Source organism: Gymnoscopelus microlampas (assembly GCF_963454915.1).
Source record: "Gymnoscopelus microlampas genome assembly, chromosome: 24".
NCBI classification, from domain to species: Eukaryota; Metazoa; Chordata; class Actinopteri; order Myctophiformes; family Myctophidae; genus Gymnoscopelus; species Gymnoscopelus microlampas.
In genome coordinates, this window is record NC_139961.1 from 35,123,675 (window position 1) to 35,151,469 (window position 27,795).

General features: G+C 42.6%; 1 protein-coding gene across 1 annotated transcript; it reads left to right on the plus strand.

Annotated features, from left to right (window-relative positions):
- The first annotated feature begins 79 nt into the window (after nt 1-79).
- igfbp2a (insulin-like growth factor binding protein 2a) lies at nt 80-27,652 on the plus strand. Its single transcript, XM_084051048.1, has 4 exons — nt 80-637; nt 16,804-16,985; nt 26,040-26,180; nt 26,770-27,652. Exons 1-4 carry the CDS (start codon nt 217-219, stop codon nt 26,926-26,928), a joined length of 903 nt encoding a protein of 300 aa, XP_083907174.1. The 5' UTR covers nt 80-216; the 3' UTR covers nt 26,929-27,652.
- Nucleotides 27,653-27,795: the final 143 nt, after the last annotated feature.

A 27,795-nucleotide genomic window follows, 5' to 3' on the forward strand; every position in this document is an offset into this window, starting at 1 on the left:
AATCTGAATCTGGCTGTTCGTAGGACCCAGCAGACCTTCCCAGACCCCCGGGCTTCACCTGTTAGCATGCACACTGACACTTCTTTGCCCTTTTTCACCTGGGACTGCCTTTAGTTTCCATCGCTCAATGATTTGACCCAAAAAAAAAGCCTCACACACACACACACACACACACACACACACACACACACACACACACACCAACACCGAACAAGAATGATCTCGTCCGTGCAGGGCTGCTGCGGCTTGCTGGTCTTCTCCGCGGCGCTGTTCTTCGCAGGCGCCGGATCCCTGCATGCCGAGATGGTGTTCCGCTGCCCGGACTGCACGCCGGAGCGCAAGGCGCTCTGCCCCAAGCAGCCCGCCGGCACCAGCCCGGAGGAGAGCCAGTGTGCGGACTCGGAGATTGTGCGCGAGCCGGGCTGCGGCTGCTGCCCGGTGTGCGCCCGGCGAGAGGGCGAGCTGTGCGGCGTGTACACGCCGCGCTGCTCCAGCGGGCTGCGGTGCTACCCGAAGCCAGACTCGGAGCTGCCGCTGGAGCAACTGGTGCAGGGCATGGGGCTGTGCGGGCAGAAAGTGGACGCCGACGAGCCCGCGACTTCTTGGAGTCTGATGGAGCACCGGGAACCCACCAGCGGTCAGTTTTCTTTTTCTTTTTTTTACCGTAAAAACTAAATCCTTTGATAATTTTTTAATTGATCAATCGTTCAGGCTGTTGCTTTTAGAATAACTGTTTGGCTGTCCGCTAGAATACAATATAGCCTAAATCACCACCAGTTTGAAGCTTTAATCACATGAACCAGAGTGTCCCTATATCATGTCATAATAGGCAAATATTCTGCAAAAACAGCACATCTGCTCCTCCAGGAGCTTATAGATCAGCTATTTCCAGCAAAGAAATTTGGTGTAGAGGAAAAGCCCCTTTGATCAATTTTTAATGAGACTGTCTAGACTAACCGTCAGTGGGGTTTGCACTTAGTTCCTGAGTATTATCAATGCAGCTGTCAAAGAAGATACTGCAAATATGATCCGCAAAAATGAATTTCGTTTGACCTTCAGCTTTTGGAAGACCAGAAATACACGTTTAAAACTTTGGAGTTGCAGCCTTTGTCCACTTATAGCTATGTTTATTATGTAGTGCAGCTATACAGTAAAGTAGGCAAGGTATAGGCCTATAATGAATGAATGTAGAATATTAATTGAACTATTAAAAATACTGGAGTCAAACATCTGTTGCATTTATTCTTGGGCATAAAGACTGCAGCATGATTCCTTTTAACTAATGTGTGTATCTAGAACAGACATAATGAAACAGAAAACAGACTACAGTATAGAGTAGGCAAGGTAGGCCTAATGAATGAATGTTTAATTGAACTATTAATAACATACTGCAGATGTTTTCTTAAAATGGGGTCAAACATCTGTTGCATTTATTCTTGGGCATAAAGACTGTTGCGGAATGAGATATATTCCTTTTAACTAATGTCTGTATCTAGAACAGACCTAATGGACACAATGTCTCCCACCTTTCCCCAATACTCTCAAATAATCGTCTGCACAACACTGTAACAATATAATGTTGTAAGGGAAGTTTATTATTATAATATAGCCTCGCAGCTAGCAGCCTGGAAATCCCCCAAATGTTGTAGTTGTTGGGGACTACACAAAAACAATATTAATGTTGAGGATTTCCCAGGGGGAGAGTAGAACAGAGAGCAAGACACACAGAGAGAGAGAGAGAGAGAGAGAGAGAGAGAGAGAGAGGGGGGAATGCTTGCATTGATTGGAAACGTGGACTTTAGGCTTTGACCAGGAGGTACTACTGTAAACTGGTGGTGTGGGTGGTTATGTTTACATGCAAGGCTGCAACGATTATCTACTTCAAACCAAGGGAATCGTCCAGGCTGTTGCTTTAGAATAACTGTTTGGCTGTCCAGTCCACCAGAATAAAATATAAATCACCACCAGCTTGAAGCTTTAACCACATAAACCCGAGTGTCCCTATTCCTGCCATGTCATAATAGGCAAATATTCTGCAAAAATAGCACATCTACAAGCTCCAGGAGCTTATACAGTGGTTGTACAGTAGATTGGTTATTTTCAGCAAAGACATTTGGTGTAGAGGAAATAGGAGGCAAAGTATAAAGCTCTGGGGGTCCCCGGCAAAGAATTACAGTATGGTTTAAGTGATTAATTCACACATGGGCCCGATAAGGGCCACATTAGTTTGTCTGGTTTGTGTTTCAATAATGTGAGGTCACTCTAAATAAAACATAATATATCATTCTGTTCTCCATTTAATGTAGGCTACAGCCTATTTATTGCTCGGGGTGATCGAGGTGCAGGAATATGGTCATGTCTCTGATCTTTGTATTCATTGTGGTTTGCTTAAGAGTAATTTAACCACTTGAACCCTAGTATCCTGATTCTGGGCTTGTCATAATAGGCAGACATTCAGCGAAAATAGGTGAACATTTTGCAAATCTGCAAGCTCACAGATCTTAGCTTGTAGATCAGCTATCTTCGGCAAAGAGAGAAAAAGGAGGGTGCAAACGATAGACCCCTGGGGGACCTCGTTCCGCTGAATTATATAAGGCTTAAGTGGTTAACAGCTGTACTTGTAAGTGTCCCTCTCCCTCTGGGTGAGTGCATCAGCTAAACACCCTAGAAAGTTCAGTGTATAAATAGTGTTGTCAAATGACAGATTTTTAGGTAGCAATTATCGTAAACACAGTCGCAGTGAGCACATCCATTCTTTGTCAGAGTTTTACCGTAAGAACACTGACACGTGTTTGGGTCGGCAGTGGAAAAAACAGCCTGTATCACAGATTAACTAACGGAGACAGCGTGCAGGGTCATGATACATGGGAAGTTGATTCATTCATTATTAATCAATATTTCTATATGCCTGAGGTTTCTCTCTTGAATAAAAAAGTACCCAATAAAGCACCTAGTACCTACCTACCTGCCTCGCTATCTACCTGCCTAGCTACCTACCTACCTACCACCTACCTACCCACCCACCTACCCACCCACCTACCTACCCACCCACCTACCTACCCACCCACCTACCTACCTACCTACCTACCTACAGTACGTAAGTTAGTTTTAAATGTATGCTTACATATTTAACCTGGTCTGTTTCATTTATGTAACACTTTCTCTTGCAAAGTGCTGTATTATAAATACATATCAATAAGAGAAGGTGAATAGTGAATATATCATGATCTGAATTATAACAAGGATCTTTTAGAATAAAGCAGCACTAAATCAGGCTGAAACAAATATGAGTGTGTCTGTAAACTTGTTTTGATGAGTGGGGCATTCCAAAGCCTAGGGGTCTTGACAGTAAAGATCAAGTCACCTTTGACCCTATAGATTTCTGGCTGGCTACACAGGCCCTGCCTGAAGTAGCTAAAAGCTCAAAACAACCTGTTAAGATCTTAAAATCAACTGAAATACCAACATAAGTGATGGGAAGGTATGCTATAGGGTCAGTGTTGCAGACTGTCTTTTAATATACAACAAAGCTTTGCGGCTGCATTCCGTGCAAGCTGGAGAAAAGACTTTTGACAGCTGAGGTAGTATGATTTCAGAATAAAATCCCTTTAGTTCTTATTTGTCAAAATTCAAGAACCCCCACCCCCCACCTGCCCCTGAACCAAAAAGAACTTCTGTGCCATCTGCTCCCTGAAATAACACTGTTAGCTAACCAGAGACATTCAGCTGTACCTGCGGGGCCATCCAGACGAAGCCCACGGGACTGAAATAGCTCCAGATAATCCCTCCCCTCCCGGCTTTACCAAAACACGGGCATTTGTGCCATTTCCCCCTTAGGCGACGACTTCATGTGTACCCGTGCCAAGAATCCCAGCGTGCCTCTATTGAGTTCCATAATAACCCACCCCCACCCCCACCTCCTTGTCCTTTCTCTGGCTTTCACTCTCTCTCTCTCCCTCTCTCTCTATCTCTCTCTCTCCCCTTTTTCCTTCCTCTGGACAAGGGTGCTTGAAGACAATGCAAACAATAGCTGAAACGCCACTGAGCCGAGCGGTGCTGGAAGGGAAGGGAAAGGTACTTTATGGTATGAGAGGTCAGGGGGTGGAGGGCCTCTCTTCAACTCGGGTTTGAAAGCCCTACATGGTGAGAAAGTCATGTAACGGGCGATAAAAGCCCCAAAGATCCCGTGTGCTGTTTTTGGACCTCGCAAGGTTGACAAAAATGGGAGCTGAGAGATTCTTGTCACTCAATAGTATATTTGCGATATGACTTTGGTGTATGCACTATATACTGTATGGTATATGAACGTGGCTTGCTTTCGCATACTTTCTCCTTTCAGTGCACTTACACAGAAATGTGCTGGAGGATCGCAATTGCTTTGTATTTGCCTCCATGGAACGAAATGAAAGATTTTGTCCGGCATGTGCCTGCGTTTGAGGTCCAGAAATTCTGCACGGCACCAGAAAATGTGGTCAAGGAGGCTGTCTGAAATAGCTTTCCCTTTAAAAGAAAAAAAATTGCAGCATAGTTTTGTTTGTTTATTTAGCAAATTCATACGCAGCAGGGGTCAATGTTATGGTCCCACTTGTTAAGCAGTTGATCAGGGAGCCGTAGTTCTTATTCGTATGAACCCCAGTAGTTACTTGAGACATCGAAAGTAGTCTTTCTTGGCTCAGGGCTCGGTGGATCGCTTTACATGCTTCACAACGCTACATTGGTGCTGCAGCTACAGTAGGCGTTTTTTATTTGATCCTTCAGATCAACTGAAACTGCCTTGTGCCTTTGTATAGCCAGGACTTATTGTTGTTGAATGCCTGAAGTGTTGCTTGATATCAGAGGAAAAAACACAGGGGCGACTCTTTGAAGCACCAATTCGTGGTTATGTCTTGACTTATACACAATGCCCATACTATAAATCCAAACTCTAAGCTATTGCTACAAAGTAAATTCATCATGGGGGGATTTATCTTTATTTCATTTATATTTGTATCTTTATTATATCTATGATATCTTTATTATTGTTATATTGTTGTTGTGATGCTGTTAGCACAGTCTTGCCATACCTGTATTAGTAGTACTGGTGACAAATAAACCCTCTTTATTCTTGATTCAGAGAAGCACGTAATGGCAATCTAAGTCATTCACTATAGATAATGTGTTAAGTCACTTCACATCAGATCAGATCAGAAAAAAAGAACAGGTGTGTTATAACAGGTTATCTGATATGTAATATGATGTATAATGGTTTTCAACGCCTCAGGGTTACGCCTGACTTATACTTGGCTGCACGCCGGCGTCGCACACTGAACACAGCTGATCTACAAGCCCACGACGTCGCACACTGAGAGGCGTTGTGAGCTTGTAGGTCTGCTATTTTCATTGTGTGACATGATGCGCAGCCAAGTATAAATCATCAGGAGTTCGAGTGAAGGTGACAAAAGCCTCCCCGGTTACCTTGGAGTTGTGGATAAGGAAGGGTGTTGTTGTCTATATATCATTGGTTCCCAACGTGGGGTCTGGGGAGTGGGGACCCCCAGGGGTCCTTAAGGGGGTTCCAGGGTCGTCCCCAGATACGTTTTTGGATAGTTAGGAGGCAAATGGACCCCAACAGGTCTGTATAGACTTCTCTAAAGGGTATTTTTGGTTCCATTTGTACATTAGGGTCCCAGACATAACACATTCCATCAAATGGAGGTCTGTGGCCTAATGCATATCAAACTGGGGGTCCTTGAACTGAAAAGGCTTCCTAAGACCCTGTGACATACACAAAGAAAACAAGGAAGAACAGGGAATTATAAATCAACTCATTATTCACAAGAAGAGCATAGGGGAAGTACGCTATTCTGATGTGCTGTTGTTAGTATATACATGGTTAATGACAACTCCAGATTCATTTATGTCAAACTGAGAATGCCACTTAATTCACAAATGCCTATATCTTCCTTTCTCAGTCACTTTCAACTCTTTCTGTGCATTTTAATTGTTCATGCACAGCAAAATCCAGAGCATTCAAATGTAGTTTGGCTCAACACAGTAACAATACTGTGCAGTTGCCTGCTAATGCCCTGTGAGTCTGATGTGTTTGTGCTTGCCCTCGATTCTACGCTATGCCCCTGTGCCATAGGGTTCAAGCGGCTGCATTGGTAGCCAGCTACAGTACCTGGCTGCGTGGCCTTGGATGCCATCGGCCGTACGTGCCAGGTCCTGTCCAAGGGCTCCAATTTTAGTCTCCCCCATCGGGCCAGAAAAGCCTGTAAGGTAAACACATCTGCACTCCTGCTGAGTGCGTGCTTCTAGGAAGACAGTCCCTGTTGGCCGCGTAATGGATGACGAACTGCAGGTTCCTCTATGCAGGAGCTTTCAGCAGCTTCTGATGCCCGATTTACGCTCCGCCGTACAGCAGTAGCCGTGCAGGTGAAAAGAGCCGATCTGCAAGCCCACAACGCGCCGCAGGCGCGGCACGTTGGGGGCTTGTAGATCGGCTACTTTGCTTTTTGTGGTGCGTGACTTATTTCACACCCGAGCTTTCGTGAGAGGCCGATTGAAAGGCAGCCGTGCTGCCCATACCGCTGCCCAAATTCCTAAAATAATTGCGGCCCGACGCAGCCGATGATGGCCCTCTGAGATCTTGACCTTGACTATTGCGATGGTGTTCCAACACGCCTTAAGCAAAAAAACACTCAACAGGCTCAGAATTGTACAGAACACTGCTGACTGCTAGACTTTAAACTAAAACCAAGAGGAGAACATAATATTACTCCTATTTGAACTTGCCTGTCTGTTTTAAGATTGATTGTAAGATTTTACTGATTACTTTTAATGCAGTTCATGGCCTGGCCCCTAATTACATTTTTGAGTTATTAACCCCTCATGAGCCTGTGTGCAGCCTGAGGTCCTCAGGCAGGAGCCTGCTGGTTGTTCCTGCGCCGACGTTAAAGACAAAGGGTGACCATATCTTTACTGTCAGGGCTCCTCCACTCTGGAACGACCTGCCTGAGGAGATCAGGCTTGATGAAACACTGTCCTGTTTCAAATCGCTCCTTCAAACGTACTTTTATCGAATGGCCTCTCTGTCTTTAAAACATTTAGAAATGTTATTGTTTGATTCTCTTGATTACAAATGTATTTCTCACTGCACTTAAAATCAAAATGTATTTCTTAATTTTTTGTAATCTTGTTTTTACAAGTGCTTTATAAATAGAGTTATTATCTTAAAATCTAGGGGGGTGGGGGGGTGGGGTTACAGATGCTGCTCAGAGTCAGAGCCTTTCCTGTTTCCAACGTGTCCGTTCGAAGCCAAGTCTGCAATTTGCTGCTCAGTTGACCAGAATCGACTGTAGACAATAAGACGTGACACTTCTGGCCATCTGGGAAAGCCGATATAGAATGGAAGCCAGCCCGGCCATTGGCCCCAGTCTTAATTCAGGCAGTAGACCAGACATGATGGTGCTGATCCTTCATCCACACCCACCTCTGTGGGACAGCTTGTACTGCAGAGAGGCATAGAACCCCCCGAAGTGTGCTCCTGACCCTCTGTGTGTGTGTGTGTCTGTGTGTGTGTGTGTGTGTGTGTGTGTGTGTGTGTGTGTGTGTGTGTGTGTGTGTGTGTGTGTGTGTGTGTGTGTGTGTGTGTGTGTGTGTGTGTGTGTGTGTGTGTGTGTTAGCATGTGTGCAAGAGCGGAAAGAAAGCAAGGGTATGTGTGTGTGCATTTGGGTAAAGCCTGAGTTATACTTTGTTGCACGTGGGTGTCACGCAGTGAAAACAGCTGATCTACAAGCTCACAAAGTGCGTATAAAACAGGCTTTCAGGTGAGCGTGTGTGTGTGTGCATGCGGGTGTAAGTGAATGAGTCTGTGGCAGAAATCACAGACGAGTATGTGAATCTGTACATGCAACGGCGTGCCTGTTTGTGTTTTGTGTGTATGTGTGCACACCTGTGCGTGTCTGTGAAGGACAGTGTGTGTGTGTGTGTGTGTGTGTGTGTGTGTGTGTGTGTGTGTGTGTGTGTGTGTGTGTGTGTGTGTGTGTGTGTGTGTGTGCAAGCGTGAAGCATGTGTGAGCGAGATCACTGTTTTTGGTACGTGTTATGTCATATGTGCGTGTATGCATGCATTTGCTGCACCCACGTGTGTGTGCGTGCATGCTTTCATGTGCGCGTAACTATGAATGTTTGTGTGTGTGTGTGTGTGTGTGTGTGTGTGTGTGTGCGCATGTTTGTGCAGAGACTCAAACATCTCAGATTTCTCCTGGAAAGTGGGAGTGTCTGTGTTGCACTTGGATACTGTTGGAATTATGTAAGGGAGCAAAACAAAAATCTCCCCGGCCGTTGTGATTGTCTGTGCAAAAGACTCACACACACACACACACACACACACACACACACACACACACACACACACACACACACACACACACACACACACACACACACACACACACACACACACACACACACACACACACACACACACACACACACACAGGTAATACTATACTTGTGGGGCTGAGGACATCAAAGGCTTTATGGTGGCAATTTCATAAATGCATTTCTACCATTTAAAAAAAAAACCTAACCCTAAAGCCTGAGTTGTCCTTCGTTCCATGGCAGTGCCACGCCCCAAAAGTAGCTGATCTACAAACTCACAAAGCATCGCAGCTTGTAGATCTACTATTTCTGGTGCATGACAACCAATTCCCAACCCATGAACCCAACCTCTAAATGCCTAATTAACCCCAACTTGAATCTTTTCCTAATTAGTACTGAAAATATTTGTAACCATCTTCAAAGTGTCTATTTCTCAAATTCTACTATATAGTATATACTGGGGATATTTGGCCCTCACAAGTATAGTAACACACACACACACATTTGTATTACTATACTTGCAAGGACATTTTAGGACAGCAGTTTTATGAACGATATAAAAAAAAAAATGCCATTTTTAACTGTAACCTAAAGCCGAGAAATAGCACATCTACAAGCTCACAAAGCGTCACACTGCAACACGTTGTGAGCTTGTAGACCGGCTGTCTTTCGGTGCACGTCACCAGCGCACAACTAAGTATAAATAAGGCATACATTTAACCCCAATCCCTAAAACTAACCTCTAAATACCCCTACCCAACGCTAACCTGAATCCTTTTCTAATTGTAAACCTAACATCTTTTGTAACCATAAAACAGGACAAGGAAAATGGTCTTCACAATGTCTATTTCTACTATACAGTACTTGTGTACTGGGACGCTTGGTCCTCACAAGTATAGTAAAAAACACGCACACACGCACGCGCACGCACACACACGCACGCACGCACGCACGCACACACACACACACACACACACACACACACACACACACACACACACACACACACACACACACACACACACACACACACACACACACACACCTGATTTCAGTTGACTTTTGCCCCTCACAGAGAAACTCGGTCTTCAAAGACAGAGTGTGTAGGGGAAGCACAGAGGAGCGTCATGAGAGAACTGGAGTTCAACAACACCCGGTTCTATCTGATGGCTGAAGGCGCCAGCTCCTTATTTTTCCTGCGTTCGGAATTTCCTTCCACTGCGTCTCTTCTAGAGCTTTTGTGATGGTATTTTATGACCGGCGGATGTCAGATTTACCTCACACAGAGCACAGAGAATGACCCTTCAACCACCGCTCAGCCTCGTGTCCTGCAAGGGTGGAAGGAGTGCTTGAATGTTACTCAAGTAGAAGTTACTGTAACTTGGCTTAAATATTACTCGAGTTACTTGAGTCAAGTAGAAGTTAATTTAACTTGGCTTAAATATTACACGAGTAATGGTTATTGTAATGTCGTTTAAATATTACTCATAGCATGTAGAAGAAGTTACTGTACCGTGGATTAAATATTAATCGAGTAGAAGTTACTGTTACGTGGGATTTTACTCAATTAGAAGTTAGTTATTGTAACTTGGCTTAAATATTATTCAAGAAGGTACTGTTACTTGGCATGAATATTACTCAAGTAGAAGTAAGAACACACGTGTTAACTACTAAAGTTAAAGTATGTCTATAGTTAGCCTGCTTTGTGTTAAAGTTACTGTTACATGGTAACGTCCTTAGCGTATCCATTTCAATATGAATACGTTCTACCAACCAATCCCTCTCAATTTCAGCGATACTCTCCAAAGTGATGATTAGTGTTGCCAGATTTTGCAAGAGAAACAAGTGGTCAGGTCTACGAAAACAAGCTCACAAGAAGCGACTAAGCCACATGAGCACGCACGCACGCACACACACACACACACACACACACACACACACACACACACACACACACACACACACACACACACACACACACACACACACACACACACACACACACACACAGACACACACACACACACACACACACACACACACACACACACAGTTTTAAGAAAGCTTCTCCATGACTCCAAGAGGTTCATAGCATTTCTTAACATTATGAGCCTTTCTTAACAGTACGTACTGTTTTTCTTTTTTACTTATGTAAATAACCTACCTTTTATTTGAAATTTGTTTTTCTTTTAATGTAACGCACTTTGAACTGCATTTATGTCTGAAAGGTGCTCTATAAATAAAGATTAGTATTATTATCATTAAAGGGATTGTAGGGAACATTATGCCTAAATTTGAAACATATTTATATATATATATATTTTGCATTTTTCCCCCTCTATCAGCCACTATATAATGATGCTGGGGTGTTTTCCTGCATTGAAACACAGTCCTATTTCTGAAATCCGTATTTTCCCTACTGTTTATGTTTGTCCGGGTCGTAAATTAACGCACGCATGTGGGCGTCCGTGCGCGTCCGTGTCCGTGGGAACTTTTTACTTTCGGTTTTAACGCTTTCAAACTTCTTTTTTGAGGCACAGAATTTACTTTTAAAAAATCGTTTGGATAGAATTTAGTTGTTTAACTTCATATATGTGGTCAATTTATCATGAAAGAGCCTATTTAAAAATAAAAATTCAGAGAACCGGCAGGGGCGGGCAGTTCCGCGAATTCTATCCGAATAAAGCAACCTATATTCGGCATGGCTCGTTTTGAAGCCCCCTTAACTCTATGGAAGTCACCCCCTGGTGGTCGGGGAAAGGAACTGCTGGAGTTTTTTTCTTTGTTTATCTCTGAACTGTCTACAATCCCTTTAAAGTAAACTTCAATCTCCATACCATAACCACAGCAGCAGAAGAGGTTACTCTGTAATTCTTACCTTTCCAAAAGTAGTATAAGTTATCAAAGATCGACTTAATGCTGCAATATCGAACTTATTTTAATGCATAAAATTCTATTTGAATCAATCTGTAAGGTAGAGCATGTTGATATAACATACAGTAAGTACATTTGCCCAGGTACTACCCAGGTTCAAATCCCTTGTAGGACATCAGCTTTAAATGAAAGTAGGATTTATTTTTGAACGTTCTCAAATAAGTACACATGCTGCCAGCCTGCTACCAATAGAAGGCTACTCATTTACACTAATGAGAGTAGTTAATTAGTTACTTTTCACTCGTGAAATGCGTGGGGAAATGGATAGAAGCGAATACACACCAGTAGTGAGATTCGCAGAGAGCTGGCTTTACAAGGCAGAGAAAAACTCTCTCTGCATTACACACTCATGTACTGGAAGATGTTGTATCCACGCTTGGGTTGTGCTGATTAAAAAATGTCATAACTGGTTAGATTTTTTTATTTCATACAGAACCGAGTCTATCCTGTTTATCCTATCTTTTGTAATCCGCACTTTAGTATTATGTCTCAGTCTGTACTCTCGTGAGGGGGAAGGAGGAGGGGTGTGTGTGTGTCTAATATCTAGGGACATTAAACACTTTGAGAACATTTATTATAAAAGGCCTCATTATAAAGCCATCATAGTAATGTCATCATTATAAAGTCATCAGTGCATGAATTTATGTTCCATAATCATTTGTGGGAGTTGGTACAGGGAGCTGTTCCTGAAAGTTTATGGCTGTTTTGTAGCTTCAGAAAATGTGCGTGTGTGCACACACACACACACACACACACACACACACACACACACACACACACACACACACACACACACACACACACACACACACACACACACACACACACACACACACACACACAGTCTCAGACGTTACACTTTGGTTGCATCAAGGATGTTCTCCCAGGAATGTGTTCTTATCTACTTGTCCAGGCCATTTCTCTGTCTCACTTGTTATCAAAACAGCTTCAAATCAGTGATGTAGAGTATGTGACCTTCAGTCCTACAGTGTGTGACTGACCTGCTAGGAGGCATTTACTGACACATTTTTAGGTCAGTGGGTCTCAACCTGTGGGCCGGGGCTCACTGGTGTGCCATGAGGATATAGAAAGTGGGCCCCCAAATAATTGGCTAAATTAATAATATTTTATTGATAATTTCACATAAATAGAAAAAAAAGTAATGTAAAAAGAAAAAGGTTATGGTCCCTTTTTTCCCGACAGATAGGGACTTAAATATACTACGTTAGTTTCATTGATCCAAGGCTGAACACAATCGATCGATTGAACGTTAAAATAAACATGCGGCCCACCCATCCGACCACTTAACATGGCAGCCGAAAAGGCTGTCAAGTGGTCTTCTGATGGGTTGGCACTTTCGAGATCTTCATTTGGGCCCTGATCCAGGAGAACCACTGTTTCAGATGAGACACTTTGTCGGTGCTTTGGAGTTAAGTGCTCCACACGCACCGTCCCCCCCCCTCCACCCAAGGATGTTTTGTTGTGAGAAATAACATGTCGCGATGGACTTCATGGCCTCTCACATTGCTTGCACCATCTGTTTGGAGAGAGGCTTTTTTTTTTAAAGTTGATGTTTAACAAGACATGGGGATGCTTTCAGGCCGAGCCCAGCATGCAGCTGTTTGATTCCCCATTAAGAGCTAAATTAAATTCTTCATTATGGTTCCTCGTGTTATGTTTGAAAACATGCAAAATATGCCACTGGATCGGGGTCTCTGACAGCAACTCTGACGTGTGCGCGGTGGGGACCCGTTTGGGTGGCTTGCGGTCCCTTGCGAAATGTAAGCTATGTCATAATATTGTTTGTGTTGCTGCATACGTTTAGAACAGTGGTTCTCATAGTGGTTTCCTTGAGGGGTTTCCAGGGGGGTCCCCAGCAAAATGAGAACATAGCATCACAATCAGTTTAACCACTTTAACTCTACAAGCTGTTGCAACTATTTTTGAAACATTCTGACAACACAAATCTTGTCCCTGGCACAAAATATTTTCAGATGGGGGTCCGTGACGAAATAAATTAGCTCAGTGGTAAAAGATGTCAGCTCTTGTGCAGGAGACCTGGGTTCAAATCTAGGGTAAAACAGGAAAGTTACATAGTGCAGTTTTTAAAGGAACTACACCATGAATTTTTACTTTTTCTTCTTTTTTGTGTGTTTTTGGTCCCCCCTACCTCTCTTCTATCCCCCAAAATACCCCAGTTTGAACACTCAGGCTTTCACAGCAAATCTGGGGTTTTCTGTAAATTGGTCTCAAAACAGGCCAAACTGATTTGCACCCTGACGTGACGTCACGTCAGGGTACAATCCCTCCCGTTTTTCAGTTCCAACCAAAAAAATAAAAATCTTTTTTTTTATTTTTTATTTTTAATTTATTTTTTCTTATTCATTTTTTTTACTTTTTCCACACAGAACCAGGAGATAACATGCATACAAACTGGCTCAATAGTGCCCCGTGCCAAACAGGACAATGTGGTATTGCAGGTGAAAGTGCTTTATAAGCCAGAGAGAAGTTAGTTGGAATGAGTAGATCTGAGGCTTGATTTAGGCTCAAACCTTTTGAAAAATGTTTGAGGGACATAAACAATATGATATTAAATATTATTATTATTTTTTAAATTCATGGTGTAGATCCTTTAAGTAAAACATCTGAGTACTTCTTCCACCATTGCACTGTTGGAGCAATAGGCTCTATGCACAGCAGCCATATTGGCAAGAAATTGGGCCACTTCCTTACTTCCTTCACAGGCGTTACCAATGACACTAATGAAGGCTCTGTTCCATTTAGTGTGGCAAAGTGGTTCTGAAACCTTTTTAATTTCAAGGACACCCATAACTCTGAGAGTGTACAAATGGAACCAAATGGACCCGGGTCCGTGGTTCCATTTGTACACTCTCATTTTAGTTAAAACAACCGTAAGGGGCCAATATGGCTGCTGTGCATAGAGCCTATTACGCAAAAGCTACGCTTCCAAATAAAAGGAGATTGCATGTGAAAAGCGGTTCCAGGTATCACTGGAAGCTGCCGAGGTTACTGCAGTCACCAAGGTTTTCTTTCTAGGTTCTAGGTTTTCTCTTTAGTCTGAGCTATTGGCTTTAGGTGAATCATTGGTTCACAACGTCATGTTCTACTACACTGAAGGCAACGGTCACTGTCCTTAGCACTGTCACATGAAAGCATGTGGCGGTGTGGATGCACGGCAGGTCAATCTCTACATATATCGTCACTGTCGTACTTGTATGGTGAAAACTGCTCCTTTTCCCTATTAAGACCGTGGGCCGATTCTACAAATGCCCTCTAAACCAGTAGTTCTCACACTTTCAAGATTTTTTTTTTTTTTAAATACTAGATCTACAAGCTCGCATCTAAAATGACACAGATTCTTTCCCGGTTTTAATGGGTAATTTCTTTTTTATAAAATAGCCAATCTACAAGCTCACAACGCGTCGCATCGTGATACGTTGTGAACTTGTAGATCTGCTATTTTCACTACTTTTGTGGACACTTTTGTATTATGAAGCAAGGCATTAGTTTAAAAAGGGGGGGGGTGAAATATGGAGACTTTTCTGCCCAATAGCAACAGTATGGTGGTTTTAATGACACTGAGTCACCTCATTACGTCCATATGATACTGGAAATAATATCACCTGAACCAATATTTTTATACCAATATGGACAATATTAATATTGACAGAATTGGTTGTTTGTGTTCAGTTATTTAGATTTGGGTTTGGTGTTGTTTTTAAATCGACACTAAGGTTAACTGAGAAATGTCCACTGCAAGCCTGTTAGCGTTTTGTGGCAGTAGTAAATAATAGTTAAATGGAAACGCCAAGACGTCTGCCAAAACATTGGAGTGGGATTTTGATGGCACGTGTGCGGCAAACATTTCTATGGCCCGAGGTCACCACCGCATGCCGAAGACATTTACTTTTTATTCTTTTTTTGTACTTGAACTGAGAATACATGACTATTGACAGCTATTTATCCAGTTTCATAACTTGTAATCCTTACCACGACCATAAAATAAATTTGCATAGAAATAAAACAATTTTTGGCCACCAGAGGGATCATTGACAATTGACTGGTGGCCAAAAACCGCAACCTCAGCATTTTCAACTATGTGGACAGGATGGCGTCAGTGAGTGAGTGAGTGAGTGAGTGAGTGAGTGAGGGACATTCACTCTTCTAGGCCAGTGGTTCTCAAAGTGGGGTCATTGGGGGGGTTCCAGGGGGTCCCCAGCAAAAGTAATTAATGTAGCAGCACAATCGTTCTAACCACAATCCATTTATTGTTGGCTATTAAAAAAAAAGGTGCTATTTAAAAAAAATATTTGAAAAATATTTAAATATATATTTTTTAACATAGATCTTCTCTTCTGGGGGTCCCTGTCTAAATGTTTTCAGATGGGGGTCCTCGGCCAAATACATATACATTTGGGTGTCATTGACGTGAAAAATGTTGGGAACCACTATTCTAGGCCTGTAGTTCACAAACTTTTTAATTTCAAGGGCATGGGTTTGGTATGCATTGGACCACGGACCTCCCATAACTCAGAGAATGAACAATTTTGGTTTCATTTGTACACTCTGAGTTACAGACCTGGAATGGTCCATTTGGCTTTTTGCTATCAACAATTTAACTGGGGACCTCCTGGAACCCCCTCAAGGACCCCTGGGGTCAAAACATAGCAAATATACAAGCTCACAGTATATACTTTGTGACGTGCTGCGAGCTTGTACATCTGTTTTTTTTTTTATATAATCTTTAAAGTGTGACAACTACTGATTTAGAAGGCATTTGTAGAATTGGCCTCAGGTCGTAATGGGTTAAATTAAATTGTCTAAATGTTATTGCACTTAGATAGATTCATAGTGGCTGCACACACACACACACACACACACACACACACACACGCACACACGCACACACGCACACACGCACACACGCAAACAAGCACACACGCACACACACACACACACACACACACACACACACACACACACACACACACACACACACACACACACACACACACACACACACACACACACACACACACACACACACACACCTGCCTTCTAGTGTCTGTAGCGTAATTCATTTGATCTCTGTATGGAAGATGGATTGACGGGTGGATGTCATGATATAATAGTTAGTAGATATATTATTAGTTGGTTGAAACTGGTTTGTACGGACATGTACTGGTTTGTACGGACATGTGTCCGCCTCATATTTTGTTTTACAGGAAGAAATCATGATTTGATTTTGATTTTAAAAGAAAAAAAAAGAAAACATGTTTTCTTTTGGCACATTTTGTCATTTCAGCACAACTTTAACATAAACCCTCTAGATTTAGTTAAACTGGACCTGAGTTGGCTCTGTGCTTGGTCTGCTCTTTCTTCCTTCCACACCAGATCTCTTCGCCAGAAATAGCAGGTAGATCGGCTATTTCTCCAGAATAGGGTTGACGTTCAAGTGGTTAACCCTCTTCTTCAATTAACAGGTGAGACTGTGGACCCCGTGGTCGAACAGGGTCTGACTGAGATCCCTGCCATCCGGAAGCCCACCAAAGACAGCCTGTGGCTGGGGGCCAAAGAGGTTGCTGTGCGTCAGCACCGCCAGGAGATGAAGACCAAGATGAAGACCAACAAAGTGGAAGAGGTGCGGCCCACCAGGCCAAAGCAGGTAATGATGACCTGATTCATATTTTAAATGTGTATATTCTATTTAATTTATTGGCTGCCTGTAGGTTAGTGCAGTGGTTCCCAAACGTTGTAGCTCGAGACGCACAAGAGAAACTAGTGAAAATGACAGACCTACTGTACAAGCTCACAATGTGTTGTGATGTGATGGGTTGTGAGCTTGTAGATTGGCTATTTTCACTACTTCTTCAGTTTTTTTTTAATTCATGGAATGTATTAGATTTTTTTTTTAAGTTTTTAAAATCTTTTGAAATATATTTGAAAAAAAATGTATGAAAAAAAAGGGATATTTACTTGTGTCCCAGCCCAGTCTTTGGGGAACACTGGGTTAGTAGGTAGAGAGGTCTGATAATCAGTAGGGTCACTGGTTTGCCCCCTGGTACGCCCCCAGTATGCGTGTGGAAGTGTCCCTGAGCTGAAACTGAATTTCCCCTGTGGGATTAGTAAAGGTCTACGTTTTTTCGTTGTTGTTTACATTCAGTGGTTGCGTGCGGACGGGTGTCCCACACCAGGAATAGCAGATCTACAAGCTCACAACTCAACACAAGTGTTGCGAGCTCATAGATCGACTGTTTTCGATGCTCAACAACACCCGCACGCAACTACTGAGTCTAACTCAGGCTTTAGAGACAACAGAGTGTCTGTTCTGGAAGTACTTAAGTTATTGAACAGCATCACATCCAAAAGAGAATACCAGTGCCATATTTAAGAAGGCCAGTCTTGGTTATTTTCCCTTGTGAAAAGTTGGCCTTTTGACATGGGGAAGAAAACTTTTAGATGTCTTCTCGATGTCTGTCTGGAACCCTTTCTCACTCCTCTCACTGCCTGGTAAAGTGCCTCAGGCATACCTGGCCGACGTTGTCAGCGCTCTCTAATGTCATGTTTAGACGTGAGCGGTTGTCAACCACACTTCTGTAGAAATCCCATGGTGTCGATAGTTAGATGCCAAAGACATCACAAGTTTGTTTGATCCCCAGCATTAGCTAGTGACGTATCGGATCGGCCCGAGCGTATCGCGCCAGTTGGAGGACGATGAAGCCGAAGATGCTGCCTATTCATGTTCAGCCGCGTTGGCGGTATCAGCCGCCACGGCCCGCCTAGCTGTCACTCAGACGGGATTACGCTGCCATCATGACGGAAGCCCAAACCCAAACCGGCACCCTCAATCACTTAAATCCAATGTATCTATAAGCTTACAATCAGTGTTGATTGTGTCGACTAAAACTATGACGAAAAATGTTAGTCGACTACCTTTTTTCACTGACGAAATAAAAACTGAGCTATGACTACTATGGCTAAAATTAAGACTAAATATATTGACAATTTTGTCAACAAATAAAAACTGGACTAAAATGTTAGTGAGGGGCTAGTGGAGAAGAGATCCAGTAGAACTAAAAGACAAGTAATTTTATGTTTGGTTGCGCTCGGGTGTTGCGGTCTGAAAATAGCCGATCTACAAGCTCACAACGCGTCGCACTGGATCGGCTATTTTCAGCACGTGTAAAATCAGCCATTACAACGCCATCAAGGTCTAAAATACATTTTAGTCGACTAAATCAACTGTAGATTTAGTCGACTATAATCTTGATGATATTTAGTCGACTAAACATAGATAAAAACTAAAACTAGACAAAAACTAAAACATTTCAGATGACTAAAATATGACTGAAACTAAATGGAAGACTATGACTAAAACTAAAGCAAAATTTGCTGTCAAAATCAACACTGCTCACAATGTGTCTCATCGCGATGCATTGTGAACTTGTAAATCGGCTACTTTGACTATTTCTTTTACATTTTATTTTTATTTTCACCTGATGTTTTCATCACCAGGATGGGGGAAATGACTGCAAAGCAGAAGGCCTGCAACACTCCAGGTTAAATAAAAATCTTAAGGTGCACGGCTCAACAATGTCATGAAAGTAAGGAAATAGCCAGTACACAATGAATGTCCTTTTGACATGTGAAAAGGACATTCATTGTGTGCTGGCTATTTCCGTACTTTCATCACCAGGATGGGGACAATTATTTTAGCGCTCAGCACACCTAGTGACTGCACCTTTCAACAGAACAGAACATGATAAACATCTATGTAAGCACTCAAAACAAGAGTTATTATTATAATTGCTGTGAAAAACCAGGACAGTTTGGTTGTTGAAAACTGGGACCTGTGAGTGTTTTAGAGATATTTGTCGGGCCCCTGCCGGGACACCCAGCTTGAAACCGAGAAGTAGTCTCTTTCAGGAGGGAGCTTACTGATCTACGAGCACTGAGAGATCTGTCTTTGTTTCTGCAGAGTTGGATGAAGTCAAGATAAGAAGCAGAATTTATGTCCCCTGTCACAGCAATTCGAAACACACCGTTAAAACGTCTGTTATCGCATTCTACTCAAGCCAGCGTTCACCCCCGTTCTAATTATTTTGTGGTCATGTTCAGCACGGATTCGGTGTCAATGGCAACTGACAGGCTTAATGTCTTGCACATTAAGACACAGTATCATAAATACCAATATTGTGTTCCAATTGGAATACAAAATGCTGAGCAAAAGATCAATTACTGTGTAAGGTTGTGTCAACACATGCAATGTTATTGAACAGTTATGTATTACGGCCCTTAAATCTTGTACCATTTGCCAATAAGTGCCCTTACGTTTTTTGACAGCTAGAATTGTTGTGTTGCATTGTGAGGTCCAAAGGAGGAGGCACTATTACTTTTGTGCTAATTGTGAGTTTACAGTTATAATACCATTTGCTGCTTATGATCACAATGGATACTGTCTAACTTTTAGGCAAAACACAATTTTCCTTCAGAGTTTTCTTTACATGTAATGACAATTATTTGGGAAACATACATCATAATAGTGGCTTTGTATGTTACATTTGAATGTGGCTCGTGTCAATTGAAACCGGCCGAAAACCAAAGCAGCTAACAAGACTATTGCTGTGAGGTTCTGCAGACGAGCTCAAGTTGGTTTGAGAGAGGAATGGGATACGTTATTAGTGACTGGGAGTCAGGGGGCAATCTGTCACACAGCTTTTAGGGGTAACATACTGTAAATATGTGATAATTCAGGCAATGTACTTACCTGTCCAAATGGTACTGTATGTTATAATCATGTCCTCACTCCATTTGGAGACTGGCACCTGCAGATTGTTTTCAGAGCTGATGACACAAATAGACACACAGAAGGTTCAGTCACTGTCTAACAATGCAGACAGAGTATCTGTGTTTGCATTCAATAGCATGTTATTTAAAATCAATTAAATAATCAATCTTTGACAAATAAACTTTGCAGACCTCCGTTTTTAACATCATGTGTACTGTTGTCTATTACTTGCAAAAAAACATAGTGAATTAATTAAGAAATTACGCTGTGACTGCTTAGCTATAGGGAAAGAGTGTTTCGTGGAAAAAGTAATTGTTTCCACTGGATTCGAGAATGCCATGCGTCTGGTGTCCACAAACATTATGGTAAAACCTGTCCATTTAACCTTTCAGTTGTGTGTTCGTTTTCTCCAAGGAATCTGACAATTAAACTGCAAATAAAACAAATAAATTAGGGAAAACTTCCACACCTCTGCCCCCCGGTCTCTCTCTCTCTCTCTCTCTCTCTCTCTCTCTCTCTCTCTCTCTCTCTCCCCCCATGGTACTCACATATCTCAGATCCTGGGCTGTGTAACAGTAAGACTTTATATAATCCTATCTCAGATCTGATCTGATCTCTGCCTACCAGCACTTTGAGTTGCTGACTGGACAGTTGTTGTTCTCCTCTCCAAGTTCCCCAATCCCCACACAGGGAACATCTCCCCGGTCAACTTGACCGGATCAAATCATATCTTTCCAATAGAAAGCTGAGTTTGTGAACAATGTGTTTGTGTTGACAAAGCCAGGGGCCTCACAAGGCTCCATTCTTGGATCAATTTAATTGTGTTTGTGATGACACTGACAGTACCCTGTAGGAGTCCCACAAGGCTGCTTTCTTGGAATACTTTTATTCACACTATATTCATTACATACCTAATGCGTATAAAAACATTATTAATGTCAGCAGACAATCATTTTTCCACATGCAAATTACATTGAAGAAGACTAAGACTCCTTATGTTTTTTTAGCAGTGACCCATTGTCCAGGGCAGGCTTACTAAACCATGTCTCTTGAATACCAAACAAAATGGTGTGTATGATGTTTACAAAACAAAGAGATCACACATTCTGCTTATGTTCCTATGAGAGGAGAAGCTTGACATTGTAAATGAGTCATAGTAATTGGGCTCATATTGATTGGACTCTACAGTAACCATTAAAAGTGATATGAAAGGTGTCAAACACCATAAAATTAAATAAATATGTTAAGCAATTCCATATACTGATGTTCATTACCTATGCTCTATTTTTTTATCAAATAAATAAAACTCTATATAAAGTTATTAGTCTTATGTTTTTCAGAACACAGTAATTGAAGAAATTGCCATCTACTTTAAACAGAATTTTCTGATTACCTTAACCTGAATAAGGTCAGAGTAAGCAGAATCTAATTAAGATTGATATTTATTGATTTGACATAATTGAAGGATTTGTAGAGAACGTTTTAGAATGGGTGCAAACATGGTGATATTTTGAAAAGGGCTGCATGCTGCCCGAATGATGGAATATTAGATGAAACGGGGTGGGGGTCATTCCATAGCCAGGCCCAGGAAGGAGAAGAGTTTTTAGGTCACTCTTTGGCCAGGGTGTTGTATGGGGAAGAGAGGGACAGATGCTAGACGTCCTGTGTTAGCTGATCTAAGTGGGCAGGAAGGGCTGTAGGGGGTGGATCATGTCCTGGGGGTAGGGGGGGTGCAATGCCCTTGAAGGCCTTGTGTACTGTAGGTCATCACCAGTGGTTTGAGTTTTGATGCGGCCGGAAGCCAGTGAAGGGGAAGTTAGGGAGCACGGAATGGGGAGCCATGAAAATGTAGGGGGATTAAAGACCAGGAGTACCGCAACATTCTGGATCAGTTGCAGGGGTTTTGAGTGTGCAATGAGCATGCCGGCAGAACGGCAATGAGGGAGCTGCGATAGTCGAGCCCGGAGACGTCTGAGGCTTTGGATAAGGAGCTGGGCAGACTCCTTGGTGAGGAAGGCTCTGATCCTCCGGATGTTGTAGTTTGATCCTCTGAATGTTGACAGTTTAATGGTCAGATTAATGCAGTCCATATAACATAGTGACATTTATGTCAAGGGAGATGGGGGTCAGTAGCCAAATATGTCAATAAAGACAAAGATGATTTGATAATGACGTTATAAGTGATAAATCATATGTTAGACCGTCACTGTGTGACTTCCAACAGGCATTTGGCAGATTCAGACAGTGAGGTAAAACTGAGGTCATTGGCACCAGTTATTATTCATTACTGGCAAGAGACATGCTTCATTTAGCCATTGCTGAAAGGATTGTGTGTGTGTGTGTGTGTGTGTGTGTGTGTGTGTGTGTGTGTGTGTGTGTGTGTGTGTGTGTGTGTGTGTGTGCGCGCGAGCATGTGTGTGTGTGTGTGTGTGTGTGTGTGTGTGTGTGTGTGTGTGTGCGTGTGCGTGCATGGGTGCGTACAACGTGCGTGTGTGTGTCACGTGCGCGCATGTCCACATCTGTGTTTTATGTGGAAATTCATGCACATCTATGAAAATATGCTGATTGTCCAAAGAGCACAAGTTGTTCACTAAGTGCTGATGCACTCCTGGCTTGGGGACCTAATTCTCACACACACACTCTCACACACACACACACACACACACACACACACACACACACACACACACAGAGAGAGAGAGAGAGAGAGACACACACACACACACACACACACACACACACAGAGAGAGAGACACACACACACACACACACACACACACACACAACTCACCGCGAAGCCTGAGAGGCCCTCTTGTGGCGTATATAGCACATTTTGATCAGCCTGCTATGGAACTCTTAAAGGCAGACACACCAAAAACATTGTCTTAGTTTATGCAATCCAATGAAGGCAAAACACTGCAATTTCATTTAAATGGACCCATTTAAGTTGTTTATATTCAATTCACCTAATTTCACTGTCCCAATTTGTATAGTTGACAGATATATAGATGGATACATAGATGGATACGTGGCAAGGCAGGTGTCACTAGAGCATGGGTCAAAGGTTTTTTCCCAAATACATTTCCCATAGAACCCCAATTTGAAATGATTCTGATGTTGTACATTTTCTAATACTGGTGATACTGAAAGATATTGTTTGGACAGTCATTTGTAAGTGAATTGAATTATTGCTCAATTAAACTATCCCTCCTTTGGCTGGGGACTCCTTGCAAATGGCCTTGAGGACACCTGGAGGTCCCTGGACCGCAATTTGAAAACCACTGGCCTAGAGAGCATACACACACACAAATACTGCTGTTCATGCACATGGTAAATATCTAAAAGTGGGATATGCAAAAGTAGACAAATTCCTATTACTTCGGCCAATACAGGGTGACTTCTGGAAAAACAGATGTGGCTAATAATCCACAGGAAACACACTTAAGACCTTTTGAATGCAGATCCAACAAAGGACTGGGCAAATAAAAATGAATGATTAGCACAGTTCCTGCAGTGGTTTCATATAAGATACAATGTCATAGTGCAAGCCCAGATGGTAACTAAACAAACCAGAATTGCCTCATTCTTTAAAGCCCCTGGTTATCCGCACATGTGTTTTCAGTTAGTTTGCTGATTAGATCTCTTCTCAGGTTGAATTTGGGCGCAAATGCAGGGCAAATTTGCTGAGCTCATCAAAGTGCATCTATCCAAAAGAATCATAGTCATAAGTTGGCCTGACCCCTAACAGGTGCAACAAAACCGACATTGAGGAGTGAGGGAGATGTCAGCCGAGCACGGTCTGTACACAGCCAAACTGTCCTTAGAAGAGGTGTAATCAGCCAAAATAAACTAAAACAGCTGTGTGGGTGACCAAGGTCTTAATTATGCAAGGCAGGGCGGGTTGTTTATACAGTCAATGGCTGGGCGCCATTGCAGTTTCGTGTCCCTTGAATTATCAGGGGACGTTACTGGGGTCAGCAGCATCCACTGACCACAGTGTTGGTCACACCCCATGTGAACAGTGTATGTGAAGTAGGAGTAATGGACACTGGCGGTCTGCCGCCAAGTCTAACTGACTGGTCATCTTTGACTACAGGCTGCACACTAATGCCTGGTGTTACGTCTCTGACTGGTGGCGGAGGGGGGGAGCTCTACGACGTTATAACCAGTGAAAAATGAATGGAATAGGAAACTGATATGGATATCATGAATTAGTGTTTATTTGACATTGTGAGGGTTAACAGAGGCACATAAAATGTGTAAGACTAACAAGGGAAAAGGGCTGGTGGTGCCAAAATCTAAGTAATCAATAAAAACACAAACCCACAGATCAAAGTAAACAAAAACTTCTCTAAACAAAAGAATGGACAACAAAAAACCTTACTACTCCAACTATCAAATAAAACTACAGTGGCTTGACCCTCGACTCTAAACCTAGTGTGCTTAACAGAAACACTTCTTACCCATGTCCTTCCCCTAACAACAACAGAAATGGCGTACAAAGACGAAAATGGGGTCACAGAGAAAACTAGCTGTCTCTTAGAGAGCAAAGGGGAAGCACAGCTGCATGTGTGCTTTTTATTGGAGGTGGCTGGAGGTGATTGGAGGACTGATGAGTGGTGGTGAGGCGGAATTTTATGACTGGTGGAATGAGCGATGGGCTGGACCCGAGTTGAGGAGAGACAGGGAAGAGGGAAACAACAACCCAAGTGCATGCGTAAAAGCATACACGTAACATTTGATTTAGCCGCTTGTTTGCTCGCTGTGTTGCAAACCGAAAATAGCCGATCTACAAGCTGACAATGTGTCGCATTGCGACGTGTTGTGAGCTTGTAGATCGGCTTTTTACGGTACACGCCACTGCCGTGCAACACCTACAGCACATTATGTCTTTATATTGTATGTAGACTAATAGGCTACCTTTATTTATTGTGATGGTGAGGTCATACAATACTGCAGGAAGAGAGGAAGGCAGAGGAGAGGAGAGGATAATCCCTGAGGGGAATTCCACTAGCCAAAGTAGTAAAGCAGGTTCAGTAACAAGAAAAAAGAACTTGTCTCAATACATAATTTAATATTATTAAATGTAGACAGATGGAAAACCAAATGGAAAGGCAGGTCCAGAATAAACCAGCTAGGTCAGTATCGGTCATCTTGAACTTCCAAAAGCCAAAATTGAAACTCAATCATTTATCGAGCCTCTGGCCAATAGATCTCATTATGCACACACATTTATCCATAAATGCACGGAATCTCTGTGTATGTATGTATGTATGTGTGTGTGTTTGTCTGTGTGTGTGTGTGTCCCACATATCTCATGAACCGTCCGTCCGACCGATCAACTTCAAACTTGCTGTGTGTATCGTTGAGAACCTGAGTGTGTGTTATGCCCATGTGGAGATCCCTGATGTCATCAATATGACGTCATAATAGCACTGACGTCGTAGACTGGCCTAATGTGTACTGCACCAAGTACTCTGACAGGTACATTGGGTATTCTAACAACGGGTAATCTAACAACGGGTACTGCATAACCCCTAGGGGCATGCATTCCAAACGGGTATCGGCCTATTTAACTAATTATAAGAAATACTTCAATGCCAGAAAATTACTGAAACAGAAACCACACAGACCACACAACAGGAATAATGCCACCAGCCATGATGTTTTGTTTTGGCTTGTTTGATAACCTCTGTATATGCATTGCTGAACTATCTGACATTTGAGTACCGGTACTTTGACTTTTAATTATATAACCTTTGTCTAGGTAAAAAATTGCGTGTCTGTATGCTTTTATGTTGGTATAATTTTGTGTGCACCCTTGGAAGATCTGCGACTGCGGCGGCGGAAGCTAATTGGGAACTGAATGAAGAATATGATACGTATATATGTCTTAACTAATTGCTGTTGTCATCGTTCTGTGTTGTTCAGACTCAGTGCCAGCAGGAGCTGGACCAGGTCCTGGAACGGATATCTAAGATGCCCTTCAGGGATAACAGAGGTCCCCTGGAGGACCTCTATGCCCTGCACATCCCCAACTGTGACAAGAGAGGGCAGTATAACCTCAAACAGGTGACTCCGTGAATTCGGTGGGAGCAGGATTTTATGTGTGTGTACAAATGGAACCAAATGGACCCTCTCAGAGTTACAGACCTGTAAGGGTCCATTTGGAACCCTCTCAAGGAACCCTGAGAGTCCCTGGACCCCGCTTGGAGACCCACTAACTAGACAATTTATAATTTAGGCATTTAGCACAATAATCTATTTTCAATGCATTGTTGCTGAAAATGTGGTGCTGTGTTTGAGCAATGAGATGAGTATGAGTATATTTTGTGGAATACTTTATGGCAATGCTGATATGACAAGTTAAATCAAACTCTTTTATGGCACATTTCATACAGAGGGAAACCCAATAGGCTTCATGGAAGATAGGTACAAATAAATCGCACAAAATGTACAAATGCGCCTTAAAATGCCTTTGTAAGCATTTATCTGTTACTGTAGTATTTCTTTTCCCGAATAAAATAAATAATAAACATGTTAACATAATTTTAAGAAGAGGTCTGAGGGACGGATGGGGGGATGCAGGATGAAGTGACTGGAAATATGAGCAAAGTTATACAGACTACAAACTTACAGTGAACTCACCTTGTGTTTCCAGTGCAAGATGTCTCTTCATGGCCAGCGGGGCGAGTGCTGGTGCGTTAACCCTCACACCGGCCGGCCTCTACCATCGGCCCCCACCGTGAGGGGGGACCCCAACTGCAGCCAATACCTTGGAGGGTCAGAACTGGAACTCCCTGCCATGCCCCAAATATAGCACGACCCACCTGGGGGGCCCCGGGAGAGAGAGAGAGAGAGAGAGAGAGAGAGAGAGAGGGAGGGAGGGAGAGAGAGAGAGAGGGCGGGGGGGGGGGGGGGGGGGGGGGGAGAGAGAGAGAAACAGGGAGAGAGAGAGAGAGAGAGAGAGAGAGACAAAAACATACTGTAAAGTATTTCAGATTTGAAAAAAAAAAAGTATTTGAAACATCTGAGTAAGCTATACATTATCTCTGTTTGTATGTGACTGTAGGTTGTCTGAGGACAGTTCTCTGTGCTATTTACGATTTAACCACCACAAAAGTGCTAGAGGCCTGCATTCTTTTAACTGAGCGTTAACTGACTGGTCCTTAGGGGACGAAAGAGGTGAAGATGACATTGATTTCCATTCAAGCCTTTTTCCGTAGGTAGTCGTCGCTAGAGGTCGACTCGTCCGCGACAGGACACCGCTTTACCCCCGTTGTGAACCGCATGAACTGCTCAGAATTGCCCTGTCATCACTGTTTTGTACTGTATGTGTCTTAAAAAATGCAAAGCCTTCAGAATATTTAGTGTTTAGTGTTTCCGCTTGCACACTGTTGTTCCATTTTATGCTTACGGGCATTGAACAACCCTTCATGTTAATACACAGTATTAATATAGTAAAGTGTTAAACTATAGTAAATAGTAAAACTATAGTAAACTATAGTAAAACTATGCCGTGTTTTGGATGTTATAGAATAGGTAATGCCATTAAAAAGATGAGAAATAAACCTTTGTGCTTGTGGGTTTTGGTTTGTGTACTTGGCTTTGTAGAACTACCATCATTATCTACAAATGCATGTCATTAGAATGGGTGACTGTCTTCCACGGAATGTTTGGGCAGTGG

Bases quoted from the DNA above. Each gene is read 5' to 3' on its own strand.
- igfbp2a (XM_084051048.1), top strand. From the start codon at position 217: ATGATCTCGTCCGTGCAGGGCTGCTGCGGCTTGCTGGTCTTCTCCGCG. The intron at 638-16,803 runs GTCAGTTTTCTT...TTCAATTAACAG, and splicing joins GCACCGGGAACCCACCAGCG to GTGAGACTGTGGACCCCGTG. The intron at 16,986-26,039 runs GTAATGATGACC...TGTGTTGTTCAG, and splicing joins GGCCCACCAGGCCAAAGCAG to ACTCAGTGCCAGCAGGAGCT.